The 20,647-nt window shown below is 34.8% G+C and overlaps 1 protein-coding gene across 6 annotated transcripts in view; it reads left to right on the plus strand.

Moving 5' to 3' along the window:
* The window catches only part of EPHA6 (EPH receptor A6), a 928,471-nt gene that overhangs the window by 804,081 nt on the left and 103,743 nt on the right, over positions 1-20,647 (plus strand). For all 6 annotated transcript variants that reach the window (XM_031661852.1, XM_031661826.1, XM_031661827.1 and 3 more), the window contains one exon: positions 19,529-19,738. In XM_031661852.1, the coding sequence (XP_031517712.1) occupies positions 19,529-19,738 (210 nt within the window). The remainder of the gene's footprint in view (positions 1-19,528; positions 19,739-20,647) is intronic.

The raw sequence follows: 20,647 nt of genomic DNA on the forward strand, positions 1-20,647 counted from the left end.
GCACTAAATGCCCACCTCAAAAATCTGGAAAGAACTCAAGTCATCAACCTAACATCAAAACTAAAAGAATGAGAGAACCAAGAGCAAACAAATCCCAAAGCTAGCAGAGGATGAGAAATAACTAAGATCAGAGTTGAACTAGAGAGAAATGAAAAACCATTGAAAAACTCAACAAATCCTGGTGCTGCTTTATTTAAAAATTGATAAAATAGATAGACTTCTAGCTAGCCTAATAAAGAAGAAAGGAGAGAAGATTCAAATAACACAATCAGAAATGATAAGGGAGATATTACCCCACAGAAATACAAGCAATGATCAGAGAATACTACAAACACTTCTGTTCACATAAATTAGAAAGTCTAGAAGAAATCGATAAATTCCTGGACACATACATCCACCCAAGACTGAACCAGGAAGAAATTGAATCCCTTAACAGACCAATAACACGTTCTGAAATTGAGGCAATAATAAATAGCTTTCCAACCCCAAAAGCCCAGGACCAGATGGATTCACAGCTGAATTCTACCAGATGTACTAAGAAAAGTTGGTACCATTCCTACTGAAACTATTCTAAAAAATTGAAAAGGAAGAACTCTGCCGTAACTCATTCTACCAGGGCAGCATCTTCCTGATACCAAAACCTGGCAGAGATACAACAGAAAAGAAAACTTCAGGCCAATATCCTTGCTAAACATCAATGCAAAAATCCTCAACAAAATACTGGCAGACTGAATCCAGCAGCACATCAAAGAGCTGATCCACCATGATCAAGTAGTGGTGATCATCCCCAGGGTTCAAGTTGGTTTAACATATGTAAATCAATAAATGTGATTCATAACATAAACAGAACTAAAAACAAAACCCACATGATTATCTCAATAGAAGCAGAAAAGGCTTTTGATGAAATTCAACATCCCTTCATGTTAAAAACTCTCAATAAACTAGGTGTTGAAGCAATATGCCTCAAAATAATAAGAGCCATTTATGGCAAACTGACAACAAACATCATACTGAATGGGCAAAAGCTGGAAACATTCCCCTTGAAAAAAGGGTACAAGACAAGGGTGCCCTATCTCACCACTCCTATTCAACATAGTATGGGAAATTCTGTCCAGAGCAATCAGACAATAGAAAAAAAAGCCAGGGGGGATCCAAATAGGAAGAAAGAAGTCAAACTTACCCCTGTTTGTAGATTACATGATCCTGTATCTACAAAAGCCCATTGTCTGAGCCCAAAAGCTTCTTAAGCTGATAAGCAACTTCAGTAAACTCTCAGGATACAAAATCAATGTGGAAAAAAATGCGAGCATTCCTATACACCAACAACAGTCAGGCCAATAGCCAAATCACAAAAGAGCCAAATTCACAATTGCCACAAAAAGAATAAAACACCTAGGAATACATCTAACAAGGGACGTGAAAGATCTCTAAAAGGAAAACTATAAACCACTACTCAAAAAAATCAGAGAGGACACAAACAAATGGAAAAACTATCCATGCTGATGGAAAGGAAAAATCACTATTGTTAAAATGGCCATACTGACCAAAGCAATTTATAGATTCAAAGCTATTTCCATAAAACTACCATTGGCATCCTTCACGAACCAGAAAGAACTATTTTAACATTCATATGGAACCAACAAAGAACCCAAGTAGTCAAGGCAATCCTAAGCAAAAAGAACAAAGTTGGAGGCATCATGCTGCTCAACTTCAAACTATACTACAGGACTACAGTAAGCAAAACAGCATGGTACTGGTACAAGAACAGACACCTAGACCAGTGGAACAGAAGAGAAAATCCACAAATAAGACTACACACCTACAGCTATCTAATCTTTGACAAACCTGACAAAAACAAGCAATGAGGAAAAGATTCTTTATTCAATAAAGGGTACTGGTATAACTGGGTAGCCATATGCAGAAAATTGAAACTGGACCCTTTTCTTACACCATATACAGAAATTAACTTAAGATGGATTAAAGAGTTAAGTGTAAAACCTAAAGCTACAAAAACCTTGGAAGACAACATAGGTAATTCCTTTCAGGAGATAGGCACAGTCAAAAATTTTATGATGAAGACACCAAAATAATTGCAACAAAAGCAAAAATTGACAAATAGAATCTATCAAACTAAAGAGCTTCTACATAGCAAAAGAAACTATTAACAGAGTAAACAGACAACCTACAGAATGGGAGAAAACTTCTGCAAACTATGCATCTGACAGAGGTCTAATATCCAGCATATATAAGGAACTTAAACAAATTTACAAGGAAAAAGCAAACAACCCCATTAAAAACTGGACAAAGGACATGAACAGACAGACATGTAAAAGGAGACATACATGTGGCCAAGAAATATGTGAAAAAAACTTAGCATCACTGATCATTAGAGAAATGCAAATCAAAACCACAATGAGTTACCATCTCACACCAGTCAGAATGGCTATTACTAAAAAGTCAAAAAATAATAGATGCTGACAAGGTTGTGGAGAAAAATGAATGGCTATACACTGTTGGTAGCAGTGTAAATTAGTTCAACCATCATAAAAGACACTGTGGCGATTCTACAGAGACCTAAAGACAGAAATAACATTCGACCCAACAATCCCATTACTGAGTATATACCCAAAGAAATAGAAATTGTTCTATTATAAACACACATGGATGCGTATATTCATTGCAGCACTATTCAAAATTGCAAAGACATAGAATCAACCCAAATGCCCATCAATGATAGACTAGATAAAGAAAATATGATACATATACACTGTGGAATACTATGCAGTCATGAAAAATAATGAGATCATGTCCTTTGCAGGCACGTGGATGGAACTAGAGGACGTTATCCTTAGCAAACTAACACAGGAACAGAAACCAAGCACTGCATGTTCTCATTTATGAGTGAGAACTAAATGATGAGAACACATGGACAACACATAGAAGGCAACAACACACACTGGAGCCTCTCAGAGAGTGGAAGGTGGGAGGAGGGAGAGGATCAGGAAAAATAACTAATGGATGCTAGACTTAATACCTGAAGGGTGAAATCTGTACAACAAACCCCCATGACACAACCATTTAAGAAACCTGCACATCCTGCACATGTACCCCTGAACTTAAAATAAAAGTTTTGAAAATTTTTTTAAAAAAGGAGATATCCAGACAGCAATTTAAAATACAAATCTTATGCTCAGTGGAAAAATATTGGCTAAAATTGAACATCTGGGTCTTGGTAGCATAAAGGTAGTTACTAAATGCAAACTATGATATTTCCTAAGAAGAACATTGAACCAGGGTGGAACTTTGTGCCATACCAATCTAAGAGGCTGCATGGATGGAATTCCCAAAGGTAACTAGGCAAGAGTGGGCAAAGAGGAACAAGGAGGGAGAGAGAAAACCATAAAGTCCCCAAACCCAAAGGAATACAGTTTTTAAGTCAGGAGCACATAACCAATTGTGACAAATTCAGGAGAGGAATTCCGAAAGACAGAAACAAAGAAACATCTATAGGATTTAACACATAACAGGGACTCAGTGATCTCAACAAGAGCATTTTCAATGGCTTGGTCTCAGGCAGAAGCCAGACTGCAGAGAGCAAAAATGAGAATGAACAACTGACAGGAATTTGTAGGTGAAGATGATTCCTTTGGGAACAGGTGGGTGAGATGTCAAGGCAAGTAATAAATCAAATGCTAGTATGCTAGTAGACCAAAATGTAAGAAAAATCAAGGACTTATTTTCAATTTTTTTATTTTGATAAAATGCACATAACATAAAATTTATTTACCATCTCAACCATTTTGAAGTGCACAATTCAGTAGTGTTTAGTACATTCATATCATTGTTGCAAATATCACCAGTATCCGTCTGCAGAACTCTATTTATCTGGCAAAACGGAAATGCTGCACTCATTAAGTAATTAAACTTTCCCACTTCTTTAAAATCATTAAACTCCCCCCTTCTCCTGGCAAACAGCATTCCACTGCCTGTCTCTATGAGTTTGGCTACTCTTAGTATCTCATTTAAGTGAAATCATATAGTATTTGTCTTTTGTGATTGGCTTATTTCACTTAGCATAATGTCCTCAAAGTTCAGTCATGTTGAAGTGTATGTCAGAATCTCCTTCCTTTTTAAGGATAAATGATATTCCATTGTATGTACGTGCCACATTTTGCTTATCCATTCATCTCTTGATGGATACTTAGGTTGCTTTCATGTTTTAGCTATTGCGAAGAATGCTATTATGAGAATAGATGCACTTTGACACCCTACTTTCCATTCATTTGAGTATACATCCATAAGTGGGATTACTGGATAATATTTTAATTCTATTTTTAACTTTTAGGGGAACCGCCATACCGTTTTCTGTAGTGGCCATGTCATTTTACATTCCTACCAACGGAGTACAAGGGTTTCAATTTCTCAGTATTCTCACTAACACATGTTATTTTCTGACGTTCTTGTTTGTTTTATGTTTATTGTTATAATGGCCGTCCTGATGGATGTGAAGTGGTGTCTCAATGAAGTTTTAATTTCTGTAATGATTTGTGGTTTTCAGGATCTTTTCAATGTTATTGGCTATTTGTATATCCACTTTGTGGAAGTATCTGTTCAAGTCCGTTTTCCATTTTTGAATCAGGTTGCTTGATTTTTTGTTGTTGTTGAATTTTGGGAGTTCTCTATATAGGATGGATATTATTCCCTTAGGAGATACATGATTTACAAGCACTTTCTCCCATTCTGTGAGTTAGCTTTGTACTCTGCAGAGAGTGTTTTTTGATGCACAAAGGTTTTTAAGTTTCATGTGGCCCAGTTTGTCAGTTTTTCCTTTTGTTGCCTGTGGCTTTGGTATCATATCTAAGAAATCATTGCCAAATCTAATGTCATGAAGCTTTTGCACTGTTTTCTTCTAAGAGTTTTATAATTTGAGGTCTTACATTTAGGTCTTTGATGCATTTTGAGTTAATTTTTGCATATGTTTTAGGTAAAGATTTAACTTCATTATTTTGCGTGTTGATATTCAGCTTTCCTAGCACCATTTATTGAAAAGACTGTACTTTCCCAACTTAATAATCTTGGCACCCTTATCAAAAATTATTTGACCACTGTTATTAGTCCATTCCTGCTTGTATAACAATATAACACAGATTGGATATGTAATACATAATAGAAAGTTATTTCTCACAGTTCTGGAAGCTGAGAAGTCCAAGACCAAGGGTAATGGCTTACTCTCTGCTTCCAAGATGACATTTTCTTGCTGTATTCTCACATGACAGAAGGGACAAAAGCTGTATCCTCACATGGTGAAAGAGCAGAAGAGCAAAAAGGGCAAAAAGGGACTAGGATGCTCCTTTCAACCTCTTTTACAATAGCACTAATCCCATTCATGAGGATTGAGTGTTCATGACTTAATAATTTACCAAAAGCCCCACTCTTAATACTATCACATTAGGTATTAGATTCCAGCATATGAATTTGGAAAGGACACATACATTCAAGCCATAACAATCATACATGAAAAGGTTTATTTCTGGGCTCTACTCCATTGGTCAATATGTGTGTCTTTATGCAAATACCAAAATATTTTGATTATTGTAGCTTTATACTAAGTTTTGAAATCAAGAAATGTGAATCCTCCAGCTTTGCTCCTCTTTATTGGTTATTTAAGGTCCCTTGAAATACAATGTGAATGTGAATTCTAGGGCGGACTTCTGTGTTTCTGCCAAAAAAAAATGTTATTGAAATTCTGATACATATGTTGAATCAAAGTGGTGAAAGTGCCATCCTGGCCCTGTTCATTATCTTAGAGGGAAAACCTTTCAATTTGTAACTGTCAAGTATGATGTTTACTGTGGGTTATATATACATACACATAGCATTTAATATGTCAAACTAATTTTCTTTTAGTCCTAGCTTGTTGAGTGTTTTTATCATGAAATGGTGATGAATTTTGTCAAATGTTTTCTTCTTCACCAATTTAGATCATTGTGGGGATTTTCCCCCCTTCTTTCAGTTAATATGGTGTGTTACATTGATTGAATTTCATGTTTGAACCATCCTTACATTCAATGAATTAATTCCATTAGGCCATGGTGTATAATACTTTTAATATGCTGCTGAATTCCATTTGCTAGTATTTTGTTGAGGATTTTTTCATGAATGGTTAAGGGATATTGGTCTATAGTAATGTAGGGGTTTTTTGTAGTGTCTTTGTCTGGCTTTAGTATCAAGGTAATGTTTGTGGAATGAATCAAAATGTCTCTCTCCTCTTCAGTTTTTTGGATGAAGTTTGAGGAGGATTTGTATTCATTCTTTAAATGTTTGGTAGAACTCACCAATAAAGCCATCATCATCAGGTCCAGGGAGTTTCTTCATCAAGAGTTTTTTTATTACTAATTTAATCTTCTTAATAGTTATAGGTCTATTCAGGTTTTTTTATTTCTTCATCATCTAGTCTTGATAGGTTTTGTGTTCCTAGGAATTTTTCCATTTTATCCAGGTTATCTAATTATTCACATACAATCATTTATAGTACTGTTATAATCCTTTTTATTTCTGTAGAATTGGTAGTAATATCACACCTTCATTCTGGTTTTAGTAGTTTCTGTCTTCTCTTTATTTTCTTGGTCAATCTAGATAAAAGTTTGTTACTTTTATTGTTCTTTTGGAAGAACCAACTTATGGTTTTGTGGATTTTCCATATTGTTTTTCTATTATCTATTTTATTTATCTTTGTTCTTATTTTTATTTCCTTCTTTTTGTTACCGTTGGGTTTAGTTTGTTCTTCTCTTGTTCCTTACGTTGTTAAGGTAGGTTATTGTTTTGAGATATTCCTCTTTCTTTTAATACAGACATTTATAACTACAAATTTCCTCCTTATCTCTGCTTTGGATATGTGTCCTACAAATTGTAGTATGAGACACTTTCATTTTCAGTAGTCACTAAGTATTTTCTAATTTTCTTTGTGATTTCTTCTTTGATCCATTGGTTGTTTGAAAGTTTATTGTCTGTACACAAATTTATGGACTTTTACATTTTTCTTCTATTATTTACTTCTTACTTTATCGGTTGTAGTCAGAGAACATACTTTGTATGAAATCTACTATTTGAGATCTCTTGATATTTAAATTTATTGTCTAACATATGGCTTATCAAAGAAGACATTCCATATGAAATTTTGTTCTATTTTTCTTGGGTATAGTGTTTACTTATGTTAGATCTAGTTGGTTTATTGTGTCATTCAAGTCCTTTATATTCTTATCTTCTCTCTGGTTATTCTGTCCATTTTTCAGAGTGGGATTTTGAAATGTTTGTCTATCTGTTTCTCCCTTCAATTCTATCAGTTCTGTCAGTTTTTGTTGCATATATTTTGATGGTCTGTTGTTAGTTACATTAATGTTTGTAATTGTTGTATCTTAAAATCAAGGGTATTTTTAAAATAGATGACAATTTGGACTATGCATACACTGAAAAAGAAGAAGGGGGGAATTAAAAAAATAGATAAGACAAAAGATTTCAGGAGATGAAAAGGTATAAAATCAAGGAACCTGGTGGAGGATTGACTTTGGAGAGCAGAAGCCTCTGCATCTCCCAAGACTGGAGTGTTGTAGATCTAGATAGCTTTATGAGGAACATGCATAAATTGAAGGAAATGATGCCTGATTCTATTTCATTTCTACACAAAGTAGTAGAAGAGTTTTTATGGGAATTTGAGGACAAACTTTCCTTTAAGGTGAATGTTTGGAATAATTATTGAAATTAAAAACAAAAGTAGCAGATTATGGAAGTGCTGCACCATGAAGAGCAAGTTCTACTCCAGAGACTGTTTTTTCAAGACCCTAGCAGGTGCAATCAACCAAAAATCTTTATCAAAGTTATTAATGGTATGCAGTGTAAGTATCCAGGAGACATGATCTTTTGGCCTCTTGGCCCAATTATATGTGCTAGTTGTATACATTTTTCCCAAAACTTGCCAGTCCTCATCTTGGTCCTGGAGAAAAATAATTAACTAATCATGCTGAACATTCAGATGATGCTGAAGAACATAAATGTGTTATGATAGTGATGTACATGCTTCTGTGATTTTCTACATGAACACTCAACTCCCCAAATGTGAGGGTGAAGATAATAGAAACTATGGTTTGTAGAGCATGTACAAAAGAAAAACAAGGATGTCGAAAGGCAACTGAGGATGGTAGTGAAGGGATCATTCAGGTAACAGAGAGTGAGTCCATGCTAGATGAAGAAGGAAATGAAGAGTCTAGTAGACTAGAAATAATCAAAATTATATGGGCTAGAAGTCTTTATTGCAGAGACAAGAAAGTATAGTTTTGTATGAGGGTAAGAGAGGAAGGGAAAGAAGAATGTGGCCAGAAAGTAGGGTACTGGCAGTAGTGTGCTAGAGCCAGATCTTACCAGTTTGCAAGAACTGGCTGATAAACTGTTAGTAGCTTAAAATTTGCTGTGATGGGAGTATTTACACCACAGGAATTGGCAAATGCTACAAATCAGGGCTTTCTGTCTTATTTTTCTCTAGAGAGCAGGTTTACCAATATAACACTAGGTTGATGTTTAAGATTTCTGAAGTGAGACAGTTTCAGAAATGACAACTTCCAGATGTCCATTTGGGAGTCTGTGGCTGAAGTAAAGATGAGATTAATATACTTAATAAGCTAATATAACTAACATTTACATGTGCTTTCTATGAGTCAGGCATTATTCCAGTCCCATGCATTAGCTCACTTATTGTTCACAGCAGCACTGTGAAGTAGTTATCACCACTGTCCTCATTTTACCAATGACCAAACTGAGGCAAAGCAAGTTAGGTGACTTGCCCAATGTCAAACAGCTGATAAATCTTTTATTCATTTGTTACGCAAATATGCATTGACAGACTACAGTAGGCCAGGTACTTTTCTGGATCCTGGAATACAGAAGTAAGCAAAAGAGAAATAAAAATTTGAGTGGGTAGGGAAATAAGAATTCAGCAATACATAGTACATCAGATGGTCTTATTGCTGTGGAGAAAAATAAAACAGGGAAAAGGCAAGTGGAATTGAGAGTGGGTTTCAGGATTAAATTGAGTGGAAGAGAAGGTCTTACTGAAACATGGCATTTGAGTAAAGATTAGAAGACGGTAAGGGAGCAAATAAAGTGGATACCTCAGGGAAAATATTCCAGGGAATAGTAATAGCAAGTGCCAATTCTCTGAAGTAGGAGAATTTTATTTCTATAGAACTGCAAATAAGTATTTATGCTTGATGAACATATGCCTGTTTTTCCTAAAACAATGCCAAATTATGCATGTTGTCCCTTTGTAATTACTAGCATGAGCCTTTTACTCTGCAGTTAGAATAATAAAATATATGGTCACCCTATCATTATGGCTTGAGATGAGTACGTAAGGAGAAGGATGGTAAAAGATGAAGTCAGAGCCGATGGAGACAGAAAGGGAAACATCTCTTGGAGAGCAATGATTCTTATATTTGGCTACATATTATAATAATTTAAATTTAAAGCCCTTTTAAAATTCTCAAGTTCCAGGCTTTACCCCAGACCAACGAAATCAAAATCTCTTGGGATGGGACATATGCATCAATATTTGTCAAAAGTTCCCCCAGTTGAGTCCAATATGCAGCCAAGTTGTTAAACTACTGAAATCAGGCACAGTAGGTGATTATAATGACTTTGACTTTTCTCTGAGTAATATGGGAAGCCTTTGTAGTCTTTGGAATAGAGGCATAGCATGATGACCTAATGACTATATATTTTATAAGAATCACTCGTTGCTGTATTGAGAAGAGACTACAGTGAGTCACAAATAAATGCAGGGAGATTAGGAGGTTTTTGCCATAATCCAGGTAAGAGAGAATGATGCTTTAAACTAGGATAGTTGCAGTGGAGTTTAAGGGAAATGGTCGAAGTCTATGATATTTGTTGAAAGTAGAGCCAATAGGATTTGCTGATGGATTGGATAAAGTATATAAAAGAAAGAGAAAATCAAGGACAACTTTTACCTACAAAATAAGTTCAATGATAGGCAATAACTGTTTCCTAAGGTTATTGCACCATAGTATTAAATGGCTAATAGACATAAAACTCCTAGAACAGTATCTACCACATAATCAGGTATTCATAATGACATCTATTATTATATTATATTTCAGAAGATATCACTAAAAGTCATAAAATTGTAACTTCCTGATCTGTTTTTTCAGGTGGCTAAAAATAGTTTCAATTTTCATCATTAAAAACTGTAGATATATCTCAGGAATATGAGTATTGAAATAACATATATAAGTGCATGTCAGCATTTCAAAAGCAATGTGAGACATTTGAAGAGTTTCCTTAAGCAAATGCAAAGCAAATATTAATTTAAAATTTAAAGAGATCTTTTAAATATTTATGTACTCAAATTATAAATCTAGTAAAGATGGCATTTTACCTTATACTAGTTATTTATTAATAATGAGAGCTGTATTTTATTAGCACACTTTTCTTGTAAATTGTATGCACGTGATTATATTTGTGCTGAGGTGGAAGAGTGAAATTAATCTAAATAACACTCATTTTATATTCAGCAGTGGAAAAGAAGAAAATTGCACTTACCCACCAATAACTGTTTGTTTGTTTGTTTGTTTGTTTGTTCATTTGGAAACTTTGTCGCCCGAGCTGGAGTGTAGTGACGTGATCATAGTTCACTGTGACCTCAAACTCCTGAGCTCAAGATTCTCCCAACTCAGCTTCTTGAATAGCTGGACTACAGACATGCACCACCATGCCAGTTAATTTTTTATTTTTGTAGGGATAAGGTCTTACTGTGTTGCCCAGGCTCGTTTCAATCTCCTGGTCTCAAATGATCCTCCTGTTTCAGCCTTCCAAAATGCTGGGATTAGAGATGTGAGCCAACATGCCTGACCAACTGTTTTTAAGCCATAAAAATTATAGTAGAAACACACCTTAATTACATTTTTAAGAGAAAAATAGGTTAAACTTCATGCAGTAGAATGTAATTTACTACACCTGAGCCAACTTAATGCTAAATACTATTCTACAAATAATGTGACATCAGACATGCACATATATGAGAGCATGGTGTGCTTAGAACCAAGCATATGGTATGGATGAGTGAACTTTTTTTGTAAATTAGGAGTTTGAGCAGCAATATTCAATAGCATGAATATACCTCTTTAAATGTTGTATTAACTGATACCATGAAATTGTAATTTATAATTCTCATTCTTCTTTTGCATATGAAACTTGACATTGATCTTTTGATTGTACATAATTTTAAATTATACTTATATATAAAGAAATTCTATGTATTTTTCCTGAACTCCTCTATGGTCACTCCTATCTCTGTGTTTGGATCATTTATGAGATACTGGATTTACAGAACTGAATATTAAACCCTAAATTTATAATTCTCAACCATGCCCAATAACCAGAATCACCATCTTCAAGACACTTTACAAGATAAATATGCAGACACACACATATGTATTCTGCAAAAACTTCCCTGGATTATTCTGATATACTCTAATGATACTTCATCAAGATGATGGCACTCTGTGACACCCTGCCCCAAATAATAACTTTAAATTTAATTTTGAGTTTGTATAAATGTAGCACACAGTAACTAGTATATATTACTTTCATGTAAACCTAAGCAGAAGTTATTTTTAACAAAGCAAATTCAGTAGTAACCTTTGTAAGCTAAAGCTATATTACATTCAGATTCATTTTTAGCTCTTAACATGTAATTTTGAAATCCAAACACCATGTTTCACAAATCCATATCTACTTATATTGTTCCTAGGTTTTTAGTGTATTAGAGATGACATTTTTAGTTTTCTTGTTATTGAAATTACTGATTTTACTCTTTGTGGCCTCTCTCAACTACAACTAAAAAGATAACTGTGCCTAGCTTAAGTTCAAAATATATGATGACTACAAGAGAAAGAGCTTTGAAGGCTTTTTTAAGTTAAAGTCTAATAAGATTTTCAACTGGGGAGACCACAAGAACCAAGACAATTTTCAATAAAAAGGAGATCGTTACTTATTTATTTGGTGGTTATTTTTTTTAAAAAAAGAGTGATTTCGTGTCTTCAAATCTATAAATAATCCCAAACATTTCTTTTTCAAATTCAACATCATTTTAAAAAGTCATAGTATAGTCACCTTTTTTATTTAGAAACATATAAAAACTGAAATTTAACTTTAAACTTAAGTTATAGGAGTAATCCTCCAAGGACTGTTTTCTGTGAAGTCATTTATAAATCAATTGTTCAGAACTCAAAATGCATTTTTCCATAAATATTTCTTTTAAAGACATTGCTAAAGTCCCTAGGCAGACTTATAGAAGCCTCTTTAACACAGACGACAGCTGAAAGATGAAACGTCCAATAGGAAAGAGGCCTGGAAGTCTCCTTCAAAATGTGGAAAGTGTGTTTTCCTTCCCTCTACATGACTTGCCCTGGGCAAAATTTTTAAGGCAATTTTTCTATGTCATCTGCCTATTTCTTCATGTCTTCCTTCCACATCCTCAAAGATAAAACTTTTATTATAAGAATTCACATGTGGTAGCACTTCTTCATCCCCTCTTGCCTGAGTTTAGGTCTTTTTCCACCTTATAAAATCACCCGTAACCTGGAGTCTCATCCCATCTTAATCTCAGTTTCCATTTTCTCATTGGCACAAATCTTAGCTGGATATAAGGTTAGATTGACTTATGCGAGTATGTGACTCACAAATACTATTCTAATTCCGCCAGATGATTTTTCATCTTTTCCTGCATTTGTAAACTCCACAAATATTTTAATAGAGGAATTTCAGAGAGCAAAACAAAAATAAGTGGAAACATGCAGATAATATGGGTGAGGATATTTTTGTGCCAAAGGACAATCTGAACCCCAGAAGTCAGATCCTCTGTGGTGTTCTGGCTCTTCAGAGACGCCCATCTTTTGTCTCTCATGAACTCCGTGCATTTCTGACATCCAGTTTTTTTGAGAATGACCTCTAGCAACACAAAAACCAGAACAACAGGCTTAAAGTGTCCAGTGTTTGCGTACCTTGGTCTTTTATAAACCATCTAGTAAGGTAAATGTCCTGTGTAGCCATTTTATAACTCAAGTCAAAGGTTTGGAATTAATAATTTTACAAGGCTTCCACTTAGCCTCCTATTTTTGTCATTTTGTTTTGAAAGGCTAGTGTCATTTCTTATAATTCATAGTTAGTGAACCAAAAAGGCTTTTGATATACATATGAACCAAATTTCCATTACTTCTTTTTTTTAGCTTAAATTGTCATTATCCAATAGTGTTTATTGAATCAGATTTGTGAGGAATCTGTGAAATTTGTTTATTGTAGGTACCCGTGACACCACATTGTGAAGTGTATCCTCTAAATGTTTATAGAATCAGTGACATGCAATTTTTGTTAATTCTCCTCAAGAATAGCAGCTTATCATCTACTGGTTATAGTGTCATCTACCGTCATATTTAATCTTTTTAGGACACTGAATCACCAGAGTTATCTGGTTTAATAATGCACATTTTTCAGCAAGAAAGTTTGAGGGCAGTGATTTAAAACGGTCCATAGATCTTTGACAGTTTCTAAGCTATTTGGTTGGTGGGCTTGACATCAGTGATTCTCCATTGAAGATCTAGAAAGAAATATAGCAGATATCTATATAAGATATTTAGTTCCCTTTTCCTCACTCTTCAGCAAAAATATAAAAATTTGGTAGTAGTCATAATCAGAGTCTTGCCCTCAAAAATGGAGCAGCTGCAAGTGTAGTCAACACTTCAGTACTTCTTGTTCATTCATGATCTTTGCAGAGAATCCACTACAGTAAATATGACTTTCCATTAAAAATACTTCTAGAAAATATCTTACCACATACTGAAAGTTTGAAAAGCTTCACTCCTTTAAGAGAAAAATAAATGAATTCAGTTTAGTTCAATTTAGTGAATATCTAGTAAATATCCACTGTGTTTCAGGCAAGGTGCTAGGCCCTGGGATTACAAGGGTGAACAAGACAAAGTATGCTCATTGTCCTCAAAATCATGTTCAATCCAGTGGGAGAGATGAACACATACATATTTGGTTTTAGCCGAGGTTTGAGATCTGTTTTAGAGACAAAACCAAGTTGGACTAAGTTTCTCTATCGCTCTCAAATCACCCTGTTTTGCTTCCCACGTTGACTCCTAGCACCTAGAACTATAGTAACTGGCCCATAGGATACTCAGGGAGTGTTGTTAGAAGGAATAAACTTGAGGATTCAGCAAGGACCTCCTGGAAGAGATAATACATGTCACAAAAAAACTCAGGTGACAAAGACTAGAATGACCTTCCTGGAAGAGGGAACTGTATAAGTAAAGCACGTTAGATATAAAACAACATGTTGTAGGGGTGAATAGAGCACATACAAAAATAAAATAAAATAAAATAAAGCAGAATAAGGGTATGCAACTAAAGATATGAGCAAGGGTCAGGTCTTTGTATTCGTGACTAAGACACTGCACTTTATTCTGTCATTGAAAATCATTGAAGTGTTTAAAGCAAGTCAAAGGGTAAGATTTGTGTTTTCACAGAAAGCCTTGTTAGACAGTAATGTGATGCCTTCAGGACAGCCTGGCACTCAGATCCTATGTTTGTCCTAACCTCAATCTAAGTACTTGAGCTCAGCCTAAGACGAATGGACACTGGGAGGCTTGAAGTGTATGTAGATGCAGTCCATGACAACTATCGTGAAGAGCTGGGGTTACTGCACAGACAATGCAACATGTCATTTACTGTCAGATCTGGGGGATGCTGTGCTCTGGGGTCTGAGAGAGTCTGATGGAGCTCTGCAGCTTTTAGAAACAGCAGGCATTGTTATGTATAGCTTTCAGAAACCCCTTCCAATCAGGCTCACCCTCTCTGTCAGTTAGAGGATAAACTCCATGTTTCTCAGCAGTCAGGTTGAGAGAGCAAAAAAAAAGAGGATGAAGACAAACTGAATTCTAGCTACTAATCTCTGAGATGCAGTATATAAATATGCCATATTCACTCTCTTTCATTTGAATCTGCCTTCCTGGGAAGAGACCATATGTCATAAAAAAATTCATAGTTTCTTTTAGATTAATCTTCAGTAGGAAGCCCAAAAATATTAAATCTCAGTACTCTCACATTTTTCATCTCCCCTCATAAACAATTCAATTCAATTGGAATTAATATTTATCGAGTGCTAACACAATGCATGGCAATATAGTGGATGCTGTAAGAGAACTGCTACATAAAAGGGATAATACCCGTGTCCTACTTTAAGAAAACAGTCTGTTATATATGAGACAATAGGAACAATATAGCAATAACAACCATTGCACCACAAGATAGGATCAAAAGTTATTTAATTCTGTCACCATTTATTAACCATCTACCATATTCAAGGAAACCAGTATGTCCTAAACCAAACTTGAGAAGGCTATATTGAGGAAGACCAGAAAAAGGAATATAGATTTTGTTTGAATAAGAGAGTTGTGTCCTTTGTAGAGAAACAGATTTGTGCTATCCTCATGTGTGAATAAATGAGGCTATTCCTCTCAGCCAGACAGAGGTGAATAGATCCTCATTTGTTGATTTATCTGGAGTGTTTTTGTTTGTTTGCTTTTGGTTAAACGATCTTAGAGGTCTTTATACATTGCTGTATTTTGCCAAATTATGCTGCCCAAACTAGCCCAGCATTATGTAAAATTTGGTTTTTCCAAAAACTCCAATAGATAAGAATACAGGCTCTGTCATTGCTTGGATTTAAATCCGGACTCCACCACTTATTAGGTTATTAGATCTTTTTGTCCTTCAGTTTCACCATCTACAAGATGAAGATAATCACTACATTTACATCACATCAATATTGAGAGAGTGAAATAAAATAATACCTGTAAAAACCTTAGTCTGGGACTGGCTTATAGTATTCAATGAATGTGAGCTATTTTTCCCCTACAGTAATGTGGAAGAAATTAAGATATGCATTCCCAAAAGCATATGGAACTATTTTTAGAGCTTTTTTTTTCGTCAAGCCCACATTTTATAAACAGTAGATAGACCAGTGGATAGATGTGTGGATAGTGGATAAACAGATGATTGTAGTGATAGGGAGATAAAATAACACAGGTTGCGTTCCCTGGGAAGGGTTATAAAAGATGTGCATGCGGGAACTTTGTTGGGAGGGTCACAGGATCAGCTTCCTTATTCCTACAGCTTCCAGAGTTTGGGAAGCTGGTAGCCCTTACTTAACCAAATCCCTCTCTAGAGAATGCCCTTGGCTAAAGAAGGCCACCCAAGGCCATGACCCCTTTACACGAGCAGCCTGAATCCAGTGATTGATGTAGCAGGACAGGGGCCCAGTCTTTTTTTTCCTCAGTTTGAGCCAACTCTGAGGAGTTATCCAGAACATCCCATAAAATAGACAAAGGCCTTTGGGTGAAGGCACTGAACTGTAACCTGCTGCTGCCCAATCCTGCTTTCTTCTCCTCCTCAGAGGTATTGATGCTGAGAGTGTGTAATCAAAGATCATGATTTAATGAAACTCATAAGATTTACTGCTTCACCAAGGACATTCTTAAGAAAAACTAGCTTTCCATCTTTCTATAAGTGCCTGTGTCAGAGAAGAATATGAGAATACTAGTATAGTTTGGTTTGGTGCTACTGACTTTATTCCTGATGAGGCTTCTGCAGTTTTACTCATCAGAGTTTTGTACCATTTGTGCAAATATCAACCTAATGAAAAAATGCAAAAACATGTACTTAGTGCTATTATGAAAATAATTTTAACCTCGTGGACCCCTGAGAATGTCTTGGCCAATGGATTAGAAGTAAATATCCTACATTTATAGTCCTATAAAAGAACATGCGGAAAGTAGTTTAGATCGTTTTAATACACCAAAATCTTGTTTTTTAAATGATACCACTTACCATTATTAGAACCATTATTACCATGATGATTGACATGAAAGCAGTTCATCTAAATCTTCAAATGTTAGTGACAAAAATATTTTAAGATTAATTTTAAAAATAACTTGCATAATTGCCAAAAAGTAGAAGTAACTCCATCAACTGATGAATATACAAAAGGAATAGAAATTATCCAGCAATAAAATGAATAAATTATTGAAACATGCTATGGGTGGATGAACCTTAAAAACATACTAGGTAAAAGAAGACAGTCACAAAAGACCACATATTGTGTTATTCCATTCAAGAGATACCCAGAACAGGCAAATAGATAGAGCTAGAAAGTAGATTACTGGTTGCCCAGGGTGGTGGGAGGAGTTAGGGGAAGTGAGGACTTATTGCTGGTAAGGATGGGTCTTTTCAGAGGGGATGATGAAAAAGTTCTAGAATTGATTTTGGTGATAGCTGTACAACTCCATGAATAACATCAAAACTGAATTGTATACTTTAAAAGATACATTGTATGGTACATTAATTATATTTCAATAAAAGTATTAAAAAGCAAATTGGTGCTTTGTGACACACTCAACATAGATAGAACATTACATTTCAGCCCGGTCTTAAGTAATTATTTCTCTTCATATTTGTAGGCGCATATATTGAGAAGTGATTTTTCAGGAAAGTGAGAAGGGAATTTTCTGACTCGTTAAAATTGAAAAAAAACACGTCATAACAGTAATAACAAGGACGTATTAAATAGTAACTATTATTAAATTAAGCGAGGAGCTGTGTTGTCTGCTTTGTATGTGATTCTCCCTGCAATTCTGAGTTAGATAACTCTGTTCCCATCGTGTAGATAAGGAAACAGACTCTCGAGTTTTCAGGTGCCCCATTAACATTCCTTACTACTTTAAAATTCTACTTGACAAGAATTACGATAGGAGGCAACTCCATTTTTGAATAGGTAAAAGAGCCAACTTTTAAACTTCAGTGTACTTCATTCTAGGCCGAAAGAACTTATATTTTCAATTCCACTCAAAGGTTTCAAGATTCCTAATAGAAGAGTGGTAGGTAGCGTACATGATAGAAGAGGCAGCTTTCATCTAATAGTGTACTGTCTAAGAAGATGGATTCGAAACATAAAGAGCTAATAACACCAAAGATTTTCTTTGCTAGGTCATCCTTTATACATTAATTATACAGAAGCACCTGCTTAAATGGATATTCTTGCTGTAAGAGTGTTTTTGTAAGAGAGGGCTTTTTGCCCTTACTCTGCACTTGAGTTGGGAGATATTATCAGAGAGCTATCAGACAGGTAAGTTGCTACAGCAAGACAAAGTTTATTTCATTTGTAGTATAAGCTTATTCATTTACCTGAACAATGAATCATCATTGTATAGGAGACTGTGTCACCATGACAGCTAGGGTCAGATCGTCTCTGTCCTGAAGCTGCACTATAGTTTGAAATTAGATATGTATTCATAAAAACTGCTTTAACTTTTAAAGTTTTTAAGTTTCTCTTATTTGTGCTTCTAATGTATAGCATAAAGTAATATAGCCCTACAATCTCCTGCTATTCATTTTTAATATCATTCACAAATGTTGCCTGATGTATAAAAAAATAATTTTTCATGTTTCTCTATAACTCCATTAAAGACAGCAATCTCCAAATAACTAGGTAGAATAATATGCATTATTTTTAAAACTTAAAATATTTTTATTTTTATTTCCTCTAATTTCAAGGGTACTGTTTGTATACTATTTGTATCTGGTCTTGTTGGTGCATACATTTTGCTCAGATAACAATTGGATATTTTTTAACTCTTTAAAATAAAAACATTATTTTAAAGTCAAGGCGGAGGGAATAAGATGGGATCGATTACTTTGATGGGATTGATACTAACACCATGCCTGACTCATTCTCCACATTATTTAATCTAATCCTTCCAACCAGGAGCTAAAACAGTCTCATTTTTCTGCCAATTGCCAACAACTTTTCTATTTTCCCTATAAAATGGAAAAATCTATTTATTTTCTGTTTGCTTGTGCTTTTTTCATTCTTCTGCTGCTTTCCTATACTTGTTTCTTGTTTATACCACCACTTTTTTTTCCTGAGTCACCTGGCCTGACTACTGTTTTTCACAGTATCTCCAGTTATCACATGGGTTTTATACAGTCCTTGGTTTTGCTGCCCTTCTACCCAGCTGTACAGCTGGTTCAAAGCTTACAACTATGGAAAGTGGATTCTATTTGTTTGGTAGCCTTTTTTTTGGCAGCCTTTGCTCTTACTTTATTTTACTTTAGTTCTCTCCTATTACCGAAGTTTTTGAAATCACTTTGCTCTGTGAGTTAATTTGGTTGATTTCCTTCTGTCCTTTGTTTAGTTGTCCTTCATTACTTCCAGTTAGATTTTCCCGTTTCTTTAAATGTCAAACCAATTCTTACTTTTCCTTATGAACATAGTCATTGATACCAAACTTGATGCTTATCTTCATTTGATCCAATAAAATACATGTAAGGATCTTATTTAATACACACACGCACACACTGCATTAAAAATAAGTCAATTTAAACAATTGTGATTCTCTTGCAGAAGCATGATGGCCACTTCACAGTCATCCAGTTGGTCGGAATGCTCCGAGGCATTGCGTCCGGCATGAAGTATCTTTCTGATATGGGTTATGTTCATCGAGACCTAGCAGCTCGGAATATATTGGTCAATAGCAACTTAGTTTGCAAAGTTTCTGATTTTGGTCTCTCCAGAGTGCTGGAAGATGATCCAGAAGCTGCTTATACGACAACCGTAAGTTTATATGCCCTTTCTTAATATAGTTTGTTTACTTTTATTGTTTTTAATGTTATTAGAGTAAGTCTGTTTCTGCCTTCCTAATTTTCTGCTTGTATTTATTACTTTGCTAATTTGACATCGTTATGTATTTGAGAAGTATTTGCTTTGGGTGTCTAGGTTATAACAACAACAACAAAAAAGAAAACAAAGACTTTTCATACTTGACTGTTTTCTTTCTTTCGTTGTACTGGGACTTCAACATCATGCTTAACGTCCATGTCATGACTGGATGTTATAACATGGGCTGAAGTATCTTTGATGATTTAATAATTTTCTTTAAATAGAGTTCTGTGTATCTAAAATGTATAATTAATTACTAACTCAGTAATAGTGAGGAACCAGTGACTACGAAATGACTTTTTTCCCAAATGTTTTTGAATGATCTGATCATACTTAGAATGAACAATGTGGGTTTCTTTGGAGACATATAAGTACACTCTAAACCTTTTCCTAAATGATGCTTGGAGAAAATGTGAGCAGAAATGCAAGTTTAAAACTTTAGAACCAAAATGTCATCCACAAATTGTATCACTTCAATTTGTCCTATGAATAGTGTAAATATTTCTGACTGCCCTAAATCAAGTCATTTCATTGATCTCGTTGGTTATTGTTTTGAGGAATTTGGTCTCAAAGTCTTTGTTGTGCTATCTTCAAGCTACTAATTTGTAAAGTTATATTCGGTTATTTTTTAAACAAACCTTCACCATTAACTCATTTGGCAGTCAGTTTCAATGAAAAAGAAGTCATTAAAGCTACTCAAAACATTTTTATTATATTCTCATTTTCTCACTTTATACATTATTTTAAAAGATGCAGCTTCATTATTGAGTTCCTTTTTATTTCATGCTCTATGAGTTGTTTTGA

This window comes from Papio anubis, chromosome 2 (assembly GCF_008728515.1).
Source record: "Papio anubis isolate 15944 chromosome 2, Panubis1.0, whole genome shotgun sequence".
Lineage (NCBI taxonomy): Eukaryota > Metazoa > Chordata > Mammalia > Primates > Cercopithecidae > Papio > Papio anubis.